This window comes from Hemiscyllium ocellatum, chromosome 13 (assembly GCF_020745735.1).
Source record: "Hemiscyllium ocellatum isolate sHemOce1 chromosome 13, sHemOce1.pat.X.cur, whole genome shotgun sequence".
Taxonomy (NCBI): Eukaryota; Metazoa; Chordata; class Chondrichthyes; order Orectolobiformes; family Hemiscylliidae; genus Hemiscyllium; species Hemiscyllium ocellatum.
In genome coordinates, this window is record NC_083413.1 from 27,678,763 (window position 1) to 27,695,714 (window position 16,952).

The 16,952-nt window shown below is 42.2% G+C and overlaps 1 protein-coding gene across 1 annotated transcript in view; it reads right to left on the minus strand.

Annotated features, from left to right (window-relative positions):
- The window catches only part of LOC132821829 (multiple epidermal growth factor-like domains protein 6), a 297,188-nt gene extending 280,694 nt beyond the window's left edge, over positions 1 to 16,494 (minus strand). The window contains exon 1 of the mRNA XM_060834673.1: positions 16,218 to 16,494. Within this exon, the coding sequence (XP_060690656.1) occupies positions 16,218 to 16,297 (80 nt within the window). The 5' untranslated portion in view covers positions 16,298 to 16,494. The remainder of the gene's footprint in view (positions 1 to 16,217) is intronic.
- Between the last annotated feature and the right edge of the window lie 458 nt (positions 16,495 to 16,952).

Genomic DNA, 16,952 nt, shown 5'->3' on the forward strand with positions numbered 1-16,952 from the left:
AGGTTGAACAGATTAGGCTTGGTTTCATTAGAGCTTAGAGAAGATTGACTTGATTGAGATGAAAATGATCCTGAACAGTTTTGATAAGGTAGACATGGAACACATACTTCCATATCCACTTTTCCACAAATTGAATGAATGGGCAAATGCATGGCAGGCGAAATATTAATATGGATGAATGTTAGTGTGTGGAGTTTATCGACTTTGGTAACAAAAACAGGAAGACAAATTATTACGTGAATGCTGACTGAAGGAGGTGCAACAATACCTAGATGTCCTTTTATACCTGTTGCTAAATGTAAGCATGAAGGGACAGCAGACACTGAAGAAGGTAGATATTATGTTCGCCTTCATTGTGAGAAGATCGGAATACAGGAGTAGGGGTGTCTTGTTGCAATTGTGTGGGGCCGTGATGAGACCACACCTGGAGTACTTTGTGCAGTTTTCATCTCATTATTGAGGAAGGATATTCTGGGTATGGAAGACGTGCAACAAAGATTTATTAGCTTGATTCTTGAGATGATGGGATTGAAAGATACCTATAAATTTCTAACAGGATTAGATAGGGTAAACACAGGAAGGATGTTGACCAAAGACTGGGGAGCCCAGAACCAGGAGTTAAAGTCTAATGATACAGTGTAGGCTATTTAGGACAGAGATGAGAAGACATTTCTTCTCAGAGAGTAGTGATCCTTTGGGCTTTTCTACCACCGGAAGCAGTTGAAGACAAAAATATTGAATGTTTTCAAGAAGAAGTTAGATATAATTCTTAGGGCAAATGGCATGGGGACAATGAGGGACAGGGTACTGAGTAGAATGATCAGCCATGATTATGTTGAATAGTGGAGCAAGGTCAAAGGGCTGAAAGGCCTACTCCTGTTCCTAATTTTGAAGTTTATATATTTTCTCTTGTGGGTGAGTTCAGAGCGAGAAAGTACTGTTTTAAAATCAAGGATCAATCTTTGAGGATAACAATGAGGAGCCTGACATCAGTAGTGGGAAGTAGTTGGAGGGGATTCTGAGGGACAGGATTTACATGCATTTGGAAAGGCAAGGACTGCTTAAGAATAGTCAAGATGGCTTTATGTTTGGAAAATCGTGTCTCACTAACTTGATTGAGTTTTTTGAAGAAGTAACAAAGAAGATTGATGAAGGCAGAGTGGTGTATGTTGTGTATATGGACTTTGGCAAGGCATTCAACAAAGTTCCACACAGTAAACCCATTTCCAAGGTTAGATCACTTGGAATCAAGGGGACCTTGCCAATTGGCTACAAAATTGGTTTGAAGGTAGGTGACAGAGGGTGGTGGTAGAGGATTGTCTTTTGGTCTGGAGGCCTATAACCAGCAGTATGCTGCAAGGATTGGTGCTAGGCCCACAGCTTTTCATCATTTACATAAATGATTTGAATGTGAATATAGGGCGTAAGGTTAGTAAATTTGCAGGTGCCACCAAGATTGATGATGGAGTGGACAGTGAAGAAGGTTATCTCTGAGTATAACAGGACCTCGTTCAGATGGGCCAACGAGTGGCAGATGGAGTTTAACATAGATAAATGTGAGATGTTGCGTTTTGGTAAAGCAAACAAGGGCCTATATAATTAATTTTAGGGCCCTGGAGAACAAAAAGATCTAACAGTGCAGGTGCAAACTTCCTTGAAACTGGAGTCGCAGGTAGACAGGGTAGTGACAGTGCTTGCCTTTATTGGTCAGTGCATTGAGTATAGAAGTTCGGATGTCATGTTGCGGCTGTACAATACTTTGGTGAGGCCACATTTAGAATATTGGATTCAATTCTGGTCTCCCTGCTATAGGAAAGAAGTTGTTAAACCAGAAAAGGTTCAGAAAAGGTTTACAAGAATGTTGCCAGAATTGGAGGATTTGAGATATAGGACAAGGCTAAATAGGCTGGGCCTTTTTCGCTGCAGCATTGGAAGCTGAGGGGTGACCTTATAGAAGTCTATAAAATCATGAGTAGGCAAGGGTAGGGGAGCGCAAAACTAAAGGTGAGAGAAGGAGGATTTAAAAGGTGTGATTTTGGTGCATAAATAGAATGATTTGTCAGAAGAGGAGGAAGAGGCCAGTACAATTACAACATTTAAAAACATTTGTATGGATACATGAACAGGAAGGGTTTAGAGATATGGCCCAACTGCTAACAAATGGGACCAGGTCAAATTGGAACGTCTGGACAGCACGGACAAGTTGGACCGAAGGGTCTGTTTCCTTGATGTATAACTTTTCCACGATATATAACTCTATGTCTCTGTGAAATCATTTTTCTGAATGTGTTGTGACAGCTTGGAACTCTCTGCTTCAGTGCACGTCGGAGACAGGATCTCTGAATATATTTTAAGACAGAGTTTGATAGATTTTTGTTAGTCAAGGGAATCAAGTGTCCCCAGGGGTTGATGGGAATGTGGAATTTGAAAAACAAACAGATCAACCATGAATCTTCAATGGAGAAGCAGGTTCAAGGGGATGAATGGCCTACTTATACTCTTTATACATATGCTCATATGTTTGTATGTAGCCTGAACTTAACTCTTAGCTCCAATCAAAAGCAATTTGAAGTGAGGGAAAACTCAGTAGGTTGGAGGTAGGTTCAACTGAGGCATTCAAAAAGGCATTGGATAAATATTTCGATAAAAATAGCCTACACGCATATGGGGAAAAAGCAGGGAGATTGCCATGAGGTGATGATGATCACTTAATGAGCCAGTCCAGAGATGATGGGTTGACTAACTCCATTTACCATAATACCACTGTGATTTTGTGATGCTGAACAACAGATTTTCAACTGAACTCCCCCTTCTACTTACCTAGTTTCGCCTTAAATACACCAATGTTATTTGCATCATCTGCCATAATTAGTTCTCCATTCATATGAATCTTTAGGTAAAGATGTTTCTCCTGAATACCCTGGTGGATTTATACGTATCATAGAATCATAGAGATGTACAGCATGGAAATAGACCCTTCAGTCTAACCTGTCCATGCCAACCAGATATTCCAACCCAATCAGTCCCACCTGCCAGGACCTGGCGCATATCCCGCCAAATCCTTCCTATTCATATACCCATCCAAATGCCTCTTAAATGTTGCAATTGTACCAGCCTCCACCACTTCCTCTGGCAGCTCATTCCATACACGTACCACCCTCTGCGTGAAAATGTTGCCCCTTAGATCTCTTTTATATCTTTCCCCTCTCACCCTAAACCTATGCCCTCTAGTTCTGGACTCCCCTACCCCAGGGAAAAGACTTTGTCTATTTACCCTATCCATGCCCCTCATAATTTTGTAAACCTCTATCAGGTCACCCCTCGGCCTCCGCACTTCAGCCTGTTCAGCCTCTCCCTATAGCTCAAATCCTCCAACCCTGGCAACATTCTTGTAAATCTTTTCTGAACCATTTCAAGTTTCACAACATCTTTTCGATAGGAAAAAGACCAGAATTGCATGCAATATTCCAACAGTGGCCTAACCAATGTGCTGTACAGCCACAACATGACCTCCCAACTCCTGTACTCAATACTCTGACCAATAAAGGAAAGCATACCAAACGCCTTCTTCACTATCCTATCTACCTGCGACTCCACTTTCAAGGAGCTATGAACCTGCACTCCAAAGTCTCTTTGTTCAGCAACATTCCCCAGGATCTTACCATTAAGTGTATAAGTCCTGCTAAGATTTGCTTTCTCAAAATGCAGCACCTCACATTTATCTGAATTAAATTCCATCTGCCACTTCTCAGCCCACTGACCCATCTGGTCAAGATCCTGTTGTAATGTAAGGTAGCCCTCTTCGCTGTCCACTGCACCTCCAATTTTGGTGTCATCTGCAAACTTACTAACTGTACCTCTTATGCTCACATCCAAATCATTTATGTAAATGACAAAAAGTAGAGGACCCAGCACCGATCCTTGTGTGGACTAACTTACTTTTATTAACCCTAATTCTGTTCTTCCTCATTGATGGAATGGAAGCCTCCACATCTACCCTCTCAAATCTAATAATATACATCCACTTATTCTGCTTCGCATTAATGCAGAATTTAACTGCAGGATTAGACTGAACTAGGCACAGTAAAGAAGGCTGTAGAAAAGTATAATCCTTGTACTATGGTACAGTTGTGACATTATATTTTGTGGGACCTTGAATAAAAAATATATATGTAAGTAAGTCCCAGCGAAAGGAAATTGAGAGCACTGATTTGACTACCCATGACCAAAAAAAGAGATATCTTCAGGATCTGAACAAAATTTATCATGTTCTCCGCCCTTTGAAATTTTCTGATTCTTGATCAGAAGTTGAACATGATTTCAGTTTGTAGAACTTGATTTTTCCATGCTGAAGCAGTTTAGCTCCCATTGTATAAATAAATTTCCACCATCCACATTTGGTAAGATCGATTCTCCACAGCCTGAGGTAAAAACATGTTGCTGGATATAGGTGCAACTATATACATTGAACATATTATGAATTACTGCAAAGTAATGCAAATACTTTTCTTTTTTATTCCTCTTTTGCATCTAAGATTTGTACCTAGGTACTTTGCAACCGAGATGACACCATAAGAGGCGACATTGTAAAAACATCTTTCACTGTACTCATGTACATGACAATAAAGGATATTCTATTCTATTTATTCTATTCTATTGCAGGTGAAGAGCTTGGATTTAAAATGGACAGATCCTCGCTGCTACTTGAAGTGCATAGGGGAAATGTAGCAACTCTGCAGACTTCTGTTAAACCAGAATTCAATTAATTTTATATAAATATAGAAGCTATGAAGAGAGGCTGGATAAGTAGTTGTTTCCTTTGAAGGAGGACCTAACTGAGGTGTATATAATTATGTGGAGCATGGACAAGTGCATAGAAGGCAGCATTAGACAACAGGCCAATATTAAGGGGGAGTAAGTTTAAAGTGAAAGCCAGGAGGTTTAAGAGGAGATTTGAGGAAAACGTTATTTCACCCAGAGGGTAGTGGGATTATCTGGAATGTACTGCCTGAGAGGGTAGTTGAGGTGGGAAACCACACAACCTTTAAAAAGTGCATGGATAAGCACTTTAAATGTCATAACTATCAATGCTATGGGCCATGTGTGGGAAAGTGGGACTAGTGTAGTATCAGCATATTTTCGGCAGTATGCATTGAATGGGCCAAAGGTCCTCTTCTGTACTGTAAGATTCCTGTTCCCAGCACTTTCTGAATCAATATATATTATTTAAGATGTGGCAAAAATAGAAATTGCTGGAAAAGCTCAGCAGGTCTTGGAATACCTATGGAGAATAAATATTTTGGGATGGGTGACCCTTCATCAGAACTGGCAGAACTCCACCAAAACACTGACTCTGATATCTCTCCATAGATGCTGCCAGACCTGCTGAGTTTTCTATTTTTATTTTGCTGAGCAATTTCTATTTTTGTCTCTGATTTACAGCATCCGCACTTCTTTCATTTTTTTATTTAAGATGTATATCAGTATTCCCACTTAAAACTCATTCAGTATAAGTCATTATGTTTACCAAAATAACTTGGACTTGCTAGACTCAATGAATGGAAGGAACTTATTTTGAAAACCCACTCTCTTCAATAGTTAAAATTGATGAAAATTGCATCAACACCAATGTGTAGACATTTCATTGTGGTGAACCAGAACTGTATTAGTCACTAGGGGCTGAATTTTAACTTTGTTTTTGGCGAAGTCTAAACTCCGTTGAGAGTTTCTTGGCTGTAAGGACTAGCAGGTTCTATTGCCCTATTTTATTAAACCCATCTCATTAATTACCTACTACATCCCTAAGGCATTTCTCACATCCAGTTTCCACCCCAACTTACCATATACCATTGCCAGAACAACTCATCACTCACCAGATACCCCAAAATTCATGGCATCCCTTGTGCCCATACCATCTTTAAAAGCCCATTAGAACACAGTAGGTCCATAGATGCCCTGCACAGTTGCTGACATTTACACCAGACATGGCAGACAGGGGGAAAATTACTGAGCCACTTTGCAGGAACTCCTGCAGGATGGAGTGATGCACATGCTGCATATTCTCTACCCTCTCCCCCTTACCACCTAGCCATGCCAGCCTTGCCTGAGCTGCCAGTCAGCTCAAAACAGCCTTAGCTCTCAGGAGTAAATTCCCTGCACAGCAGGAAGAAAGTCAATGACTTTCTCCACTCCATCAGGGTAAGTGTCATCATCTTCCCTCAAATCCTCACACTTATTTAATCTCCGCTATTAGGCCCACCTCCCACCAAGGCTCAAGCTCTGCTACTGAATGCAACACATTCCCACCGTTTCTCCCTTATCCCAACCCCAACATCCCTAACCTTGTGCTGTCCCCATGTCCTCTGAGCTGCCTACTCACTCACCGGGATACCTTCCCAACTGCAGCACCAGTAATAGCTGTGCCTCCCACTCTTCCATAATACTTGCCTTGCATTCCATGAGGCAAACAGGCCATAATAAGCCACAAGGAGTCATGATGGACATTATTGACACTAGAGCCAGGACACAAAAAGCAAATAGGGCAATGTGGTCAGCTCAATCAAGCACATAGTGAAGCTGTACTGCTTTCCAAGAGCCATGCAAGGCATGTGTTACTAAAGGAATCCCGGCCAACCTATAGAAGGATTCTGGCTCCTACAACAACTTCAAGCTGCTGAATGTAATGCATAGCTCTGACAGTGGAAAAAAATGTATGCTTACTGCTCCTTAACTCACAAGTCCCAACATTTCACTGGACTTCATAAATGCAAGGGGTTTCTGTTCCATTTTCACAAGAGAAAGTTCCTTCTGTCTGATGGTTTTCTCATCCAAAGAAAATGACTTTGAAATGCCTTCAGTATGAAGCCCTGAAACAGTGAGAAATTAATCTAATTCATTTCCAAAGTAGGAAGCGTTGTAAACATTCCCAAATGGCAGTTCAGATACATGTCCACAGAGTCATCACAGTTATTTGAGAGAGAAGATTGCAAAGACTGTACTGTTACCATTTTGTCTAGTTGTTTTATGATCCACAAGGACAGCAGTGAGAGTACTGCACTCCATAGTTCACATTCTTTCCCATGTTTGGAATATATTTGCTAATCATTCATTACATCTCACATCCTCTTAGCTCCAGGTGGCCTGTAACTATCACTGAGAAAATCAAGAGCACAAATCCATGCGTTTTTGTTCTTTGACTTAATTTTTTTGCTACACCAATGATTTGTACATACCGACCCACAATAAATGTTTCGACAGATGTTTCTAAAACTTTGTGCAAACTGTGTCATATGGTAAATGCATCAACATAACTGAGCAAAAATCCCTGCACTCTTATATTCTATGGTATGGGGTATTATAATGATCCACAATACTCTGACAATGTTACATAGAACTGCATAGAATTTACAGCACAGGAATATGCCACATTATCAAATCCAAAGAGAAAGAGGTAGGAGGACCCTGTGCTTCTGCATCAATGCGTGAGAGAGTATGGAAACAGCACCTTCATAAAGAGCACAACAAGGAGCAGGCCAACAGTTTCATAAAGAGCAAGGGAGAGAATGGGCGTCAGCAAATTCTCAAACAATGAGGGAGAGGTGTTTGCAGTTTCATAAAGAGCAGAGGGGACATGTGTTAGAGGGCAACTGTAACAGAAGATTAAAAAAAACTGTGGCAATTTGTGAGAAGGGTAGTGGCAGCAGGAGATTTCTTTAAAAAGCAGCAGAGATCCTCTTCCAATGGCTTCTTCCTATCAGAGACAAAGTGTGATATCGCAGGAAAACACAAAAGTAATTAGTGGATATTTCTTCTATGACTCTTTTGATTGGCCAAGTGGTTTTAATCAATTAATGCTGAAAAATACAGTTATGAAATTCACTTTCAAAAGATTTAACATGCAAGTTAATGAACTGAATAGGACATAGAGATGGCTGGGCAGGCGAGTGTTGCAACTGTAGTATGTGGGAGCCGTTAGACGCCAGAGTGACCACATCTACAGCAAGTTTTGGCTGCTTGAGGAACATCAGCTCACAACTGATGAGCTGAAACCACATTGTCAGCAGTGACTAGGGCATGCAGAATCAAAAAATGTACAAATAATTCGCAAAGGCAGATACTACAGATAATGGACATCTGAAATAACTCCTGGCAATGCTCAGCAGGGTGGTTATTATATGTGGGAGGAGAAACAGAATTCATGTTAAGTATGATTTGGAGATGCCAGTGTTGGACTGGGGTGTACAAAGTTAAAAATCACACAACATCAGGTTATAGTTTAATTGGAAGCTTTCGGAATGCTGCTCCTTCATCAGGTGATTGTGGAGTATATAATTGTAAGACACAAAATTTATACCAAACTATTTGCTATAAATATATATATTACACAGCTATAAATTGTGTGTCTTATAATTGTCTTATAATTAGTGCGCAGCACGGTGGCAGAGTGGTTAGCACTGCTGCCTCACAGTACCAGAGATCCGGGTTCAATTCCCGACTCAGGCAACTGACTGTGTGGAGTTTGCATGTTCTCCCTGTGTCTGCGTAGGTTTCCTCCAGGTGCTCCGGTTTCCTCCCACAATGTGCAGGTTAGGTGAATTGGCCATGCTAAATTGCCCATAGTGTTAGGTGTAGGGGTATGGGTGGGTTGTGCTTTGGCAGGTCGGTGTGGTCTTGTTGGGCTGAAGGGCCTGATTCCACACTGTAAATAATCTAATCTAATCTATATTCCACAACCAGCTGATAAAAGAGCAGCACTCTGAAAGCTAGTGCTTCCAATTAAACTTGTTGGACTATAACTTGGTGTTGTGTGATTTTTAACATGTTCAGTATGCAAGTTAGCCCACCAAGTGGTTTTCAGATGCTTCGTCACCATGATGAGGTAACATCATCAATGAGAATCTCTGGTGAAGCGCTGGTGGTGTTTCCCACCCATCTCTTTTTAGTTCCTGGTTTCTTAAACTGGGTGACATCATTCAGGTTCTTTTTTCAAGGGAAGGCAGAAGGGGTCTAAATCGATGTGTTTGAAAAAAAGGACCAGAAATGATATCAGCCATCTTAAGAAACCAAGACCTATAAATAGAGAGGCAGAACATACCAGCAGCGCTTCACTGACTCTCACTGATGATGTTACCTAGTCACAGTGACAAAATGTCTGAAAACAAACCTTTCAGCTCAGCAAGCTAACTTACATATTTCTCATCAACTGGAGCTACAAATCTTCTCAAAAATTGCCAGCAGAGTTCATGTTTCAGTTCAGATTACAGTTTTACCTGGAAGGAGAGCTTTAGACCTTGTGTAATGCAAACGAAGGACTAAATGTCTGCTCCCATTTTTCTTTCACAAATGAAATTCAAGAACACTTCTACACACAAAGGGCTGGATTTTATCTTCAATCATTAAGAGATTTGAAGAAAGGGGCTATGTAAAATCCAGTTAGTGACTTTCCCTCCACCGATCTGCCCACTCCTGGCTTGTCTGAAGTTTTTTGGGGGCTTAAGGAAGGCAGAGGGTAACCCACACACCCTTAGGCCTGTTAAGCCCCTAAGGCAACAATTAATGGCCACTTCAGGGGCTGATCCCAACCTCATCAGCTGAAAGACTCATGCCATATGGGAAGCCAGACAGCAGAGGCTGCATAGACTCAGGCAAGAGAGATTTCTCCTTGGCTGTCTCTGGACTCATCAGAGGTCCTGCCCCAAGCTAATCAGCCCTTTAACCCTGGGATCCTGGTCAATAGAGGTTGCCTGTTGTCCAAGCAGTGTCCACCACTTTCAGCTGGTACAATATATTAAAGGTCAGCCATGATCTTACTGAATGTGGAGCATGCTTTCGGGGTTCAATGGCCAACTCCTGTTCTTCTGGACAATTATGTCAGTAGCTTTTTCAAAAGACATGCTACTTGGATGACAGAAAACACGACTGGATGAACAGACTGCAGCAACCTTTAGAAAATCTCTGGCTTTAGAAAATCTCTCCTCAGGGCCAAATAGAAGAAGAAGGAGACCTCTACCTGCCCCTTCAGAATCGAGGCCCTATTTCCTACATTGTGGTTACAGAAGCAACTATGCAAGGCCGGTGCCTGTTGAGTTACTTGCCACTTTTAATGAATGCAATGTTACAAGTAAAGAAACAAAAAGCAAATACTTATGTAGGGCCTTTTAACATCCTCAGGACATCCCAATCCATTTCACGGGCATTTGAGTGCTTTTGAAATTGATTTACCGTTGTAATGCAGAAACACGGCAGCCAATTATTGTACAAAAATCTCCCTCAACTGCAATCAAATCAGCAATCAGACAACCAGTCTTTTACATATTGCTTGAGGAATAAGTGGTGCCCAAGGCACCAGGAAAACAACCCTGTTCTTTCTCAAAATAACACCATGAGATTTCTGAATGTCTACGTAGGTTTAATGTTTCGTCTGAGAAACAGTTCCAAGAATCTGGAGTGAGGGTTGACTTAAAAGATTTCCTCTGTCCGAATGCTTTCCAACATTTTGAATCATACAGTGACTCAGTGGTTAACACCGCTGCCTCACTGCACCAGTGGCACAGATTTAATTCTCACCCTCGGGTGACTGTCTGCGTGGAGCGTGCACATTCTCCCTGTGTCTGCATGGGTTTCCTCCAGGTGTTCAGGCTTCCACCCACAGTCCAAAGAGGCGCAGGTTTAATAGATCAGCCATGGGAAATGCAGAGTTACATGGATAGGGAAGGGTGTGGGTGAGGTCCTCTTCAAAGGGTTGGTGTGAACTCAATGGGCTGAATAACCTGCATTAATTCTATCTAATCATAAAAGGTTGCAGGTTACAGCACCAAGCAAATGCCTGCATGTTGAACTCCAAATAGGTTTATGCTGGGCAGTAATGGTATGGCTTCACTGAAAGTCCAAGTTCTTGAGGCTAACAAGCCCCACACTTCCAAGCAAAAATAATAAAGAATGAAACTCCAAAACCAGTTCTTATATAAAGTACATATGTGAAAGTGGTAGAAATTGAAATGAAACAGAATACAAAGCATAAAATTCAACGTTCCTGAACAAATTTAAGAAACACATTTGTAATTCACTATAAAATGCAGGAAGTACAGACACGCTGAGGGAAACCAGCAGTTTCTAAGAGGATTTCAGTGGGGACAGATTAAAGTGGATCTTTACATTTTGTAACTGTACTGTGAATGTTTTTAACCAGCTATAGTTCTGATTATACTCAGTACTCTGAAGTATTCCTTCATCTCTAGAACTGTTACCCTCACTCCCACTCCAATTCTCTCAAACTCTCTTTCCTCCCATAAGATGCTCTTTAAAAACTAGCTCTTCAGTAATGTCTCTGATACTCTCTCCTAACATCTCCTTTCAGCACTCAGTGTCAAATTTTACTTGTTAAAGCCACTTTGAAGCTGTCTTATACAAATGCAAGTTCTTTCATCTTCTCTCAGTCCACATTTTTCTAAATAGAATGTGTGCCGTACAGTACAATTAATACCGGGTTGGTTTAAAAATTGCTCAGAAGAACGAAAAGAAAGGAAGTTGCATTTCACAGCATGTCAAACTGAAGCTCTTGAAGAATGTTATGAGTTGCTAAATTCGACTCAGTCTAAATCAGTCTTAAATCAGTCTTGGCAATAGATTCACATTATCACCATTGTGCATTAACACAGAATGATAGTCCGAAGCAGGGACGCCAATAACCAACGGCAGGGTACTGGCCTGGAACAGGAGCGGCGGAAGCTACCCAGTGTGTTGTGTGGCATTAGCCAGCAGTGAGACGACATGGAGACTCCCTGTACAGGTCTGCTGAGGAAAGAGTGTAATGTTTGTCTTGCTAACGTTTTGTTTTCCTGACCTGTAGTCATACCGTGCATAGCTGCAAAGTAACTTTTGTCTTTGTTTCTCTATTCTACAACTGAGGATTGTACCTAGTTATTGTGATGATAACATTGTTACACTCTAACGTATATTGTAACTGAAGGTGGTGTACCTAGGTACCTTTGTACCAAAGATGGCACTGTAAGTGTCGGCTTATACACTTTTCACTGTATTCATTTGAGTACATGACAATAAAGCTAATTTAATTCAGAATATGTGAGGGTCCACTGTCAGAAGGATTATTTCCAGAATTTGAAACCTCAATTCAAAATCAGCAAATTTGCAGATAATTGCAGCAGTGGAATTAAATGAGACAGCTCTGAAATTACAGGTGGGCTTAACGTCTCATTCAAAAGATGATGCCTCTGGCAGTAAAGCATTCCCTCAGTGAATCTTAAAATCACCTGCAATGTAAATGGACTACCTTCAGAGCTGTCACATTAGGTTATTTGAAGAATGCAGGTGAATCTTCTCCACCCAGAGGGTAGTGAGACAATGGACTCTGCAAACACAAAATATTGCTGAGGTGAACCGCACATTTCATTTTGAATCAGAGTGGAATTGAAAGACGTGGGGATGGGATGGGGTCAGGAGTGGGGTTCGCTGATGACTACGCAATGTTCAGTACAATTTATGACTCCTCACATATGGAAGAAATCTATGTGCAAATGTAGCAAATCCTGAAAAGTTGCAACATTCATACCGCAAAAATACCAGGTAATCACCATCATCAACAAGAGGGAAGCTAAATATTGTCCCTTAACATTCAATGACATTATCATTCCAGAATCTCCAAATATCAACATCCTGGGGGTGTTGACCATACATTGAACTGAACTAACCTTATAAATATTGTGGCTGCAACAGCACGTCAGAGGCTATGAATTCTGCTGCAAGTAACTCACCTCCTGACTCCCCGAAGCCTGTTCACCATCTACAAGGCACAAGTCAGCAGTATGATAGAATACAGTCCACTTGCTTGGATAATTGCTGCTCTAACAACACTCAAGAATCTTCTTTTTAAAAAAAATTCATGGGATGAGGCATTGCTGGCTAGCCCAGCATTTATTGGCCATCCTGTACTGCCCAGATGGCAGTTAAGAGTCAACCATAAAGTTGTTCATCTGGAGTCACATGTAGGCCAGACCAGGTGAAGATGACAGTTTCCTTCCATAAAGGACAAAAAGTAGATGGGTTTTTTCTGACAATCAACAATGAATTCATGGCAATCATTAGACTCTCAGATCCAGAATTTTTTGAATTCAAATTCACCTTCTGGGGCAACTTGAACCTGGGTCTCTGGATTAACAGTTCAATGATAAGGTAAAAACAATGACTGCAGATGCTGGAAACCAGATTTTGGATTAGTGATGCTGAAAGGGCACAGCAGTTCAGGCAGCATCCGAGGAGCCAATTTAGGCCATCATCTCTCCTTGGCACCATCCAAGACAAAGCAACCCACTTGATTAGCATCACATCCACAAATATCCATCCCCAATGCACAGTAGCAGCAGTCTGTACCATCGACAAGATACATTGTTGAAATTCATCAAGGCTCTTTAGACAGTACCTTCCAAACCTGTGACATCTAGAAAGACAAGGGCAACTGATATATGGTAATATCAGCACCTTCAAGTTCCCCTCCAAGTCATTCACCATCCTGACTTGGAAGTATATTGCTGCTCCTTCAATGTGGCTGGGTAAACATTCTGGAATGCCCCTCCCTGACAGAAATGTGGAGGTACCCAAACCAAATGTACTCTAACGGTTGAAGAAGATAGCTCACCACCACCTCCTCAATGGCAATTAGAGATGGGCAATAAAAGCTAGCCAGCCAGTCATGTACATATCCCATGATGGAAAATAGGTCTGGAAGTGACTGATGAGGTGCACGAACACAAGCACAGACCTATCGGGCTGAATGGTCTGTTTCTATAATGTAAATTCGGTGCAATTTAATGTTTCCAAACACGATATAATGTGGAAAGAATAATAACATTTAAAGCAGATTATTGTAAAGTGCTATTCATAAAGTGAAAAAATTGACACTGAATAGAGAGAAACAATGAGGCTGAAATAGCTACAGATCAGCAAGAAGAGATCTTACAAATAAAAACCGAAAGAACTGCAGATGCTGTAAATTTGAGGCTGAAACAAATTGCTGGAAAAACTCAGCAGGTCTGTCAACATCCGTGGAGTGAAATCAGAGTTAACATTTGGAGTCAGCCATTGTACTCTATGCTATTTTCTACCCACCCCCACCCTCCCCGAGCTTATTTCTCCACGCTTCAGGCTCACTGCCTTTATTCCTGATGAAGGGCTGTTGCCCGAAACGTCGATTTCGCTGCAGTTTGGATGTTGCCTGAACTGCTGTGCTCTTCCAGCACCACTAATCCAGAATCTGGTTTCCAGCATCTGCAGTCATTGTTTGTTTTTTCCCTCAGAACTGACAGATCTCCACCCGGAAACATTAATTCTGATTTCTCTCCGCAGATGTTGGCCTGACCTGCTGAGCTTTTCCGGCAATTTCTGGTTTTGTTTGAGATCTTAGAGGCTCAGCGTTAATGTGTGCACTCAATACTGAGTGGCTATGGGTTAATCCGCGGAGTGCCGGTCTACATAACTTGAGAGGGAGAATTAAACGCGGGGAAAGCGCAACCTGATAGAGATTCAGGAGTTGGAACAGCTTATCCAGAAAGTTAACCTAGAATGTCACGTTAAATAACAGTAGATCATAGGCACACTGATTCAAACTGGAGGTATGCAGTGATAGGACTGATGTCCGGACATTTCTGCAGGCATGAATATAAAATAAACTCCCCGACAGCATGGGGAAAACGAACATTATGCCGTAGTGTGGTGTCAGATTTCTCCAGATGAGTGGAATGAATGATTTGATTTACCGAGTGCACAATATTGTCCCGGAATACACGTCTGTAACATTAATAACGTATTCATATTCACTCTGACGCTTCATAAGAAAAAGGCTTAACCTACCTCTGATTAATTCAAAGTTCTCCAATTGTAATTTATCTACTGTTTAAGTATTACATTCGTATTTTGTTTTTAGTTTGCATTGCATAGCCTATTTTTAATGCAAAACAAAGACTTAGATTAAGAAAAGTCAACTATTGCCTATCCAGAAGAAAGGATGCCTTACAGATTTCCTCAGAGCACTGGGACTGATACAAACCGGTCTGAATGTAAAATGTACAGATGCAACTGCAGCCGTGGTTCACACTGACCCCTGCAGACAGATTCAAACAAGTTCATTTATTTGTTGGTATTCAACCATGTCGCGCTGGAGTGCCTGAATAATAAGATAGCGGGGCAACTGTCAGAAAGCGCTGGAAATCTCCGTAAATGACCACATTTTGGCGGTACAGCTTTCTAAACCAATAAGTGAATCCTAACTCTGAGAAAGAAGGACGGAGCCGCACACATTGTACAGCAACACATCCTGTATTTTCAAATGAGATAAATGCGCAGGGCGGCTCAGTGGTTAGCACTGCTGCCTCACAGCGTCAGGGATCCGGAATCAATTCCCGCCCCTGGCGACAGTCTGTGTGGAGTTTGCACATTCTCCCCATCTCTGCATGGGTGTCCTCACACAGCCCAAAGATGCACAGGTTAGGAGAATTACCCACAGTGTTAGGTGTAGGGGAAATGGGGCTGGGTGGATTGCTCTTCGGAGGGTCGGTGTGGACTTGTTGGGCCGAAGGGCCTGTTTCCACACTGTAGGGAATTGAATCTAATCTATTGCGGAAACCAGAGCAGCCAAATAAAGAAAATATTCCGGTGGTTTCCCTGTATACTGAATATAAAACGTCCCAAATAAGATCCCAGGTATCGATGCCTATCATTGACAAATCCAAATCTTAGAGTAACTGCTAACTCACACAGTACAACATTATTGGGGGTGTGCACGGAATAGAGACCTGCTATTGTTATTCCCCATAGTCTCGCTATTTCCCTGCAAGGATTTTACATGAGTCCATATAGTAATCACTGGGTTTCTGTTAAGCCGACTGGCCGAGGTATGTGTGAACAGAGTATTTCTAAATTCAAGGCAGCTCGGAAATCTCAGCTCAAACTGTCGGCTGTTGTTCCAATTCGGACAAAGCCACAACAGAGCTCAGTGACTGGCCGTTTCAGCTCTTGAGCTACCTTCCCCTCGCCGTGGGAAGGATCACCCCGACATTGCTGCCTTTTTGAGCACTCACGACAGAAGCAGATATTCAAAACACTGAACGGAACTGACACACGAACTGGGTTTGTTCTCAATGCGGGGCTGCAATGCTGCAGATTGCATGGAGACGGTATAAGAAATGTGAAAGATAAGTCGCACTCACATGTCAGCTTGAAGTTCGAGCGAAACTGCCTGCCTGATGGCAAAGTAGTGGAGACAGATCATGACCACGGTGCGCTCCATTGCTGCCTCCCTCGCTGAAGTTTGGGGAGGAAGTGGGGTTCGAACAGGCGATCTCTGGGTCTGATATACTCCCCCAAAGCTCTTCAGCCTGAGTGAATCCCACGCTGCTGCATCCCGTTTAGCTTGCAACTTTATTGCCTGGATTTGAGGAAGGTGTTCTCTGAATAACGGACGAGACTTGTCCTAAAGGTTACATTTATCGTACCGCTTTGCGATTCTTCTCCCAACTTTAACCCCCCCCAGTCCCAAGGCGTCCTCTGTCCGATTCAGCGATTCCTCTTCCCCCTCCTCCCTTCCCTGCCCTTGTCACCTCCCAGTCTTGGGCCCTCACTGTTAACCGAGAGGGCGGTCAGTGGCGTGTGGGACCTGTTCTGGCCGATCCCTGACTCAATCACCGACTCTCCTCAGATATCCAGCACCAAAACCACATTTCCGTAAAGCAGCCCCCTTCTCGGAACATGTGACCCCTCCGGAGTCATGGTTACTGCACACACTCACACAACGGGGGTCTTTCCGCCTCTGTTTAAACTCTGCAGCATCTTAAATCTGCGCGCAGCCGCGGGGAGTTTGCTTAGAAGCATTCATAGACTGAATGAGACGCACCACTTTCTGGTCTTAACTTGCTAGTTAAATTTACAAGCTCTGAGGAAGGATG